At 54.9% G+C, this 6,937-nt stretch overlaps 1 protein-coding gene across 2 annotated transcripts in view; it reads left to right on the forward strand.

The window, feature by feature from the left end:
- Positions 1-5,286, forward strand: part of CACNA1B (calcium voltage-gated channel subunit alpha1 B) — a 196,642-nt gene extending 191,356 nt beyond the window's left edge. Inside the window, exons 47-49 of one of the 2 annotated variants that reach the window (XM_040632311.1) lie at positions 859-1,066; positions 1,316-1,560; positions 1,962-5,286. In XM_040632311.1, coding sequence (XP_040488245.1) covers positions 859-1,066; positions 1,316-1,560; positions 1,962-2,492 — 984 coding nt within the window. In that variant the 3' untranslated portion in view covers positions 2,493-5,286. The remainder of the gene's footprint in view (positions 1-858; positions 1,067-1,315; positions 1,561-1,961) is intronic. The other variant, XM_040632313.1, reaches the window with a different exon arrangement.
- Positions 5,287-6,937: the final 1,651 nt, after the last annotated feature.

The following is a 6,937-nucleotide window of genomic DNA, read 5'->3' on the forward strand; positions in this document are numbered from 1 at the left end:
CCCCCCCCCCCCCCCCCGCCGCCCCGGGATGCCTCACACCTTGGTCCTCCCTTTTCCCCATTGAAGCTCTGGGATGACCTGCCTGTTCTTTCTCTGGACACTGGAGGTGGACCCCTCCATCCCCTGCTCCTTCAGGGTTGCCTTGACTACTGAGCAGAAAGGTCTAGGGCAAGGGGTCTGTGGGCCCTTTCACAAGGACTCAGAGCGGGGTCTGCAGACCTGAGGCTGTGTCAGGGGGCCCTGCTTTCACTTGTTGGGGGGGTGAGGGGCTTTAGAGGGACATGGCCTACAGCCTAGAACCTTTGGTGTTTGGTTGGGGCTGGCCCTGTCCCTGCCTCCTTTTGTGGTGCCTGGTTCTGCACATTCAAAATGACTTCATTCTCTAAACTTGTGTCTGCCTTCCCTTAGTGGTGGCTTCTGCCCTCTTCCCCTTCCTGACCCTGTCCAAGCTGCGTTGGCAGCTTGAGGATGCCAAGTAGAGGCTGTGGGTCAGCTCCACCTGGAGGGCCCATTTTCACAGGTCCTGATTTCAGCCTGGGGCAGAAGCCCCATGGCCCTAGCCCAGCAGAGGAAGCCATCCCTCAGGTTCTCCCAGCCAGGCCCACAGCCTCCCTTTTCCTGGCATCCTCCCTGTCCCCCAGGCTGTCTGGGCCCTGCTGGCAGAGATGGACAGCACCTTGCACCACGTGCTCTGGGAGAAAGCGTGGGCTTGGGTGGGGAAGAACTTTCCAGAGGAGAGGGAGGGGACTGGTGGTTCCTGAACCCCAGACCCTCAGTGTCATGGCTGCTGCTGGCCGCCCTGGAGCCTGCCCCAGGGCCCTCTCTCAGACCGTGTGCCAACCCACATCCCACCCGCAGCCGGCCCCCAACGCCAGCCCCATGAAGCGCTCCATCTCCACTCTGGCGCCCCAGCGCCCCCACGTGGCTCATCTCTGCAGCGCTGCCCTGGACCGCGCCCCAGCCAGCCAGGCTGTGGCCCACCACCACCACCGCTGCCATCGCCGCAGGGACCGGAAGCAGAAGTCCCTGGAGAAGGGGCCCAGCCTGTCCGCAGACACAGATGGCGGTGCGTGTGGGGATCCCTCAAATGGCCAGCGCCTGAGGCAGGGATCTGAGACCCTCTTCCTTTCCGTGCCTCAACCGTGCAAGCAGCCCTGAGTAGGGGGTGGAGAGTCCCAGGTGTGGGACTGGCAGAATCACCCGCCCACCTCAGCTCTTCCCCTGGGTCCCCCTGCTGGCCCTGGGGACCAGGTCTGGGGTGGGGGTCTGTCTCCCCACCTGGCTCGCTGTGCTGACTTCTCCTCTTCCTGGCCAGCACCCAGCAGCGCTGCGGGGCCAGGCCCACCCCCGGGAGAGGGGCCCACAGGCTGCCGGAGGGAGCGCAGACAGGAGCGGGGCCGGTCCCAAGAGCGGAGGCAGCCCTCTTCCTCGTCCTCAGAGAAGCAGCGCTTCTACTCCTGTGACCGCTTTGGGGGCCGTGAGCCCTCGCAGCCCAAACCCTCCCTCAGCAGCCACCCCACATCACCAACAGCTGGGCAGGAGCCAGGACCCCCGAGACCGGTAAGACAGGACCCCTCACTGCCCCTCCTTACAAGCTCCCCCCTCCCCATGCTCCGAATCCTCCTTCTTGTCCTGGCTTGCAGGCCTGAGTCTGCACTCCCCCCTTCCTTGCCCCATTCCTCCCCCACCAGTCCAAACCTCCCTCCCCAACTGCCCTGGACTGGCCTTTGGTCTCTCCTCTCCCCGTGCCTGTCCCTTTGTCACCCACTGTTCCCTGAGCACCTCCCCAGGCCTAACTGGCACCAGCTTCTTCCTGCCCCCCCCAACCACGCACCCTACCTGTCTTCTTCCCAGGGTGCCCACCTCTCTCCATGCCTCACCCCCCACCTCCATGGTTCTCACCCGCATTGGCCTCTGGTCTAGTTCTTTGATTTTTTTTTCTCTATTCTCTTTTCTTGTAGGGTGGAGGTTCAGTGAGTGGGAGCCCCTTGTTGTCAACATCCGGTGCTAGCACCCCTGGCCGCGGTGGGCGGAGACAGCTCCCCCAGACCCCGCTGACACCCCGGCCCAGCGTCACCTACAAGACGGCCAACTCTTCGCCTGTGCACTTTGCTGGGGCACAGACCAGCCTCCCCACCTTTTCCCCAGGCCGGCTTAGCCGTGGCCTTTCCGAACACAACGCTCTGCTCCAGAGAGACCCCCTCAGCCAGCCTCTGGCCGCCGGCTCTAGGATCGGCTCCGACCCTTACTTGGGGCAGCGTCTGGACAGTGAGGACACTGCCCGCACCCAGCCTGAGGACACGCTTACCTTCGAGGAGGCTGTGGCCACCAACTCGGGCCGCTCCTCCCGGACTTCCTACGTGTCCTCTCTGACCTCCCAGCCCCACCCCCTCCGCCGCGTGCCCAACGGCTACCACTGCACTCTGGGACTCAGCTCGGGCGGCCGGGTGCGGCACAGCTACCACCACCCCGACCAGGACCACTGGTGCTAGGTGCACCGCCCCCCCACGCACCGGCTCGGCGGCGCGTCCAGTCGATGAGTTTTATCATCCACGCTGGGCTCCCGGGGACGCTCAGGGGCACCAAGGCGGGGGCAGCAGCCCCTGGGAGGAGGGGCCCCGCCTTTGGGGCCAGCTTGGGGGGAGGCCCCACTGCTCCCCCCCACCGCCCCCACCTCTGCCTCCTCTTTCACGCTGGACCAATTCCTAAAGCCCTTCCGGAGAGGGACGTGTCTCTCTCTATCCCCTGTATGCTGCCTGCCTGGGTCTCATACCACAGACCCCACATGGGAAGTGGCTGCATGTGCTGAGTAGGACCCTGCCAGTCTGAATCCTGTGTGATGGATCCCAGCATCTGGGGTGTGTGCCTGGAGCCGTTTTTAGGAGGTCTGGATCTTGTGGAGACCATCCTTTATCCAAGTGTGTGGTACAGAGGAGCCTGGCATGTTTAAACACCTGGCCAGACAAGACGGAGATGACGGTCAACAGCAGCAGCCTCGGGAGCCCGGCCTGTGGCACCATGCGTTCTTGTCAACGCCCACAAACACAGACACGCCCGGCGTGGCTCTTTGTACCTGAAACAGCAAATGGACCCTAGAAGTACACTCACACACCCTCTGTCCTCTCCCAGATGCTGTCAACCCTGACAGGGACCAAATCTGGAAAAAATTCTTGCTGTTGGTTTTGGTTTTTAATTGCGACACCCTTCCCTCTTTCGTCAATTCCGTATACTTGATCTAGAAAAAAGAGAAAAACAGACAAATGGGGAAGGAAATAGTAATATAACTTTAAAAAACCCAACCTGTAGGAAGCTCTCAGCTCTTCGGCGTGTGTGTGTGTGTGTGTGTGTGTGTGTGTGTGTGTGGCTTGTGCGAGGAGATGCTCTTGCGTCCAGCCTGGGTGGTCCCCCAGCTCCCCTGGCCCCTGCTGCTCTCGACCAAGTGCCTGACTTCTGAGCCCTCTCGTGCCAGGCTCCTGGGGGTGGTGACGTGAAGCCTTTGTGAAGTGTGGGTGAATCCTTGGAACTGTTTCCAGTTCCAAATATCAACCAAGTAGAAAGCTGGTGTCAGTGGGGAACACTCATATAACATCCAGGGAGACGGTTGTAGTTGGAAGCGAAGTGACCATTTCCCCATTTTCCTCTGACTAGTGGAAGGGTTTCCTGGGAAGCCACAGAGCGGTGTAGAGCGTGTCCTTGTATGGGGTGTTTTCAGTCTGTTCCACATCTGAATCTCAGGGATGGGATGCCTGCCAAAGGGGGCATGATATCTGTTGTCGTGAAAGTTTCTTTTCAGATACGGCCAGAGAGAGGGAGAGGTGGTGGGAAGAGGGAGAGGTGGGGGCAGTGGAGATGGAGCCATTGGGGCAGGAGGGAGGAGGGCCTGTGTCTGAGCAGATGCGGTGACTTGGGATGCCCTGACTGAAATGAGGCCAAAGCTCGGAGGAAGCGATGGGGCAAGGAGAAGCTTGGCTACAGCGGCTCAGGGGGGAGCATCTGAAGCCCAGCACTGTTTGTGGCATAAGACATGGGAAAGCAGGAAGCGAAAGAGAAATCCAACCTCATGGCTACTCTCAAAAGGGAAACACCATAGTTAGGAGGCTGTGCATAAAATGCTGGGAGACCCTTTGTTTCATGAACAAAAGGGATATTTAGATGATTAGATTTTGGTGCATCCTCCATGTTTGGAAATGTCAGATGATCTCTTTGCTGGATCATTTGAGTGTTCCCATTGGCTGTTACCCCATGACTCAAAGAAACTTGGCCTGTGATGTGCGTGTGCGTTTCTCTGTGTGGAGGTGTGGCCCAGTGAGTGGATGTCGTTAACCCATAGGGCTATGCAACAAAAGACACACATTCAATAGAAATAAATCACATAAGACCGCCACCTGTTCTAGGGTTTCAGCATGATTGTGACCAAACCATTTTGTAGAATTTCCTTACTGGAAGGCACAACACTCTGAAACTTTAAGATTACAGAGTATTTTACTGCAATAGGAAATAATAACTGGAATGGTATCTCAGACTGTGCATGAGATTGCTGTGCTCCTGTTGCAAAGCAGAAGGATGTGTATTTTGATACTGATGTTTCATCTCTGGCCCATGTTATTTTGAATGTATCCATTCTGTCGCAGAACCACAGCTGCTTCCCAGGCCATGTTGGGTGGAGCATCACTGTTCTAGCCCCACAGAGCCTCACCAGTGTGTCTGGATTCTTCCAGACCCTGGAATTGGTGAAAACTACAGGGAGTGGGGGAGGAGATACCGTGTCTTGTTTTCCTGACGTTGGGTTTTGTTTCTGTATCGTCTCTTCTCAGCTATCGTACGTCCCCACGGAAATCTCATCGTGAGTTGCCAACTTTGAAATGCATTAGCCAGTTGTCTGCATCTGGACCCGTCAAGCAGTGGCTGTAGTTTGAATAAGTCATGTGTGCATGTAAAATATATACGTATATACATATATACAAGTATGTGCATGAAAATGTAGATCTTCGTACTTTTTGATACAATGTACTCATTTGTTAATTTTTAATTATATTTGATATAAATCAAAGGTTTGTTGCAAAACTTTATATTTAAGAACAGTGTTAAAAAAAAAAAACCCAAAAGAAGTCCCAACCATGCAACACAACTGGGACCTGCTTTAAAACAATCCTGTGATTGACGAGTTTGCTGCCTGAGTAATATTGATCACCCAGACTTTGGATTCTGCTATTGTTTCTACAATGACATTTTGTATGAATCAAAGTCCTTGGATTAAAATAAAACTTAGCAAAAAATCAAAACAAACCCCACCATGCTGCTGGGTGATGTATGCAAGGGGTGTGGGATTCAGCAATCTGTGCGTCCTCGAGAGGCAGGGCCACCTCTGTGGGCATGTGGGCAGGAGTGCACAGCTGAGGAGCTCTCTGGAGAAAACTGGTTTGTGCGGATCAGCCTGAGAATCTGGGTGGATTTGGGGTGAGGGTCACGGGTTGGGGTCAGGGCCAGGCTCGAGATCGGGGTCAGGGTCTGGATCGGGGCATAATTGGCTTTCTTCCCCCTCTGCCATATCCCTGGGCCTCCAGGATAGACAGGACTCACCCAGGGTCACACGTGAGTCAGAGGGGAGCTGGAGCACTGGTTTTCTGCCCCTCACTCCTGGGCTCTAACAGAAGAAAAGTGAAATGTCCACCTGGCCACTCACTGTTTGAGATCCAACTCAACCCCACTCAAGAGTTGTGGAGAGCCTCAGAGGTTATACAGCGTTCTTCCGCCCTCCTACCTGGGAAGGGTCCCACTGGCCCCACTCTGCCTGGGGATCCCCAAGTTCCATCACAGACCTGACCCACAAGAGCACTCAGTAAACACGTATGGATTTATATAGGACTGACTGCAGTGGCCTACCCGCCTCCATGTGCAGCCTTCTTGTGGGGTGGTGGGGCCCTCCTGGCACTGGCTAGATCCTTCGTCCCATCTGAGTGATCAGCAGTAAGCAGTCAGTAGACAGGACAACTCTTGGCCTCTGACCATCCAGGGAGGTATCTGTGGTCCTCCAGCTCAGGCCAGGCAGGGTCTTGACAATCCCCATGGCCAGTTACTAAGCCTGCCAGGTCTTACAAACCCACTCTTAACTTGTCTCTTGCAAGTATTAATTTATTTCTACCATTAAACATATTAATTTATTTTACTTCAGCAAGTGTGTCCAGTCCCTTGCCATCCAAAGTGCCAGCTGACACATCAGGGTCTACAATCCCTGAGACTCCCCGTGCACGTGTCCTCACTGGGCAGGGCAGGGCTGGGGGAGAGGAAGACAGTGAGTGGGGTCAGGTCTCAGTGGAGCTCCAGAACAGCGCTGTTCCTGTTCCTTCTCTGTCCCAGGAGACGAAAACCCCAGAGCAGTGAGAGGAGAACCAGCAGCAGGAAGAGGTCCTGGATGGCTAATTGGTCTGCTTGTTTTTTCTTTATTTTAGGGTCCATTTTGTTAATGTGCATTTTTATTAGGAAATCACTCATTTCGTCTAGGCTTCCAGTCTGATGCAATAGGTTTCTCTTATTTGACCTTTAATTTCTACTCTTCTTTTAAAAAAGATTTTGTTTATTTATTTGACAGAGAGAGAGACAAAGTACAAGCAGGGGGAGCGGCAGAGGGAGAGGGAGAAGCAGGCTCTATTTTGGGTCTTAACTGACTGAGCCACCCAGGTACCCCTAATTTCTCCTCTTTTTCTAGTTTTCTACAAAATTGTCATAATTAATGGACAAATGTTGATAGGTAATTTTTAGCTAAAGTCCGTATTTTATTCAGGTTCCCTCTGTTCCACCTTTTCTTGCTCCAGGATCCCGTGCAGGGTGCTACGTGACATGTGCTCATGTCTCTCTAGACTTGTCTTGGCTGTGACAGTTTCTCAGACTTGCTTTGTTTCAATCACCCTGGCAGTGTTGAGGAGGACTGGTCAGGCAT

Source organism: Ursus maritimus, unplaced genomic scaffold (assembly GCF_017311325.1).
Source record: "Ursus maritimus isolate PB19 unplaced genomic scaffold, ASM1731132v1 scaffold_17, whole genome shotgun sequence".
Classification (NCBI taxonomy): Eukaryota; Metazoa; Chordata; class Mammalia; order Carnivora; family Ursidae; genus Ursus; species Ursus maritimus.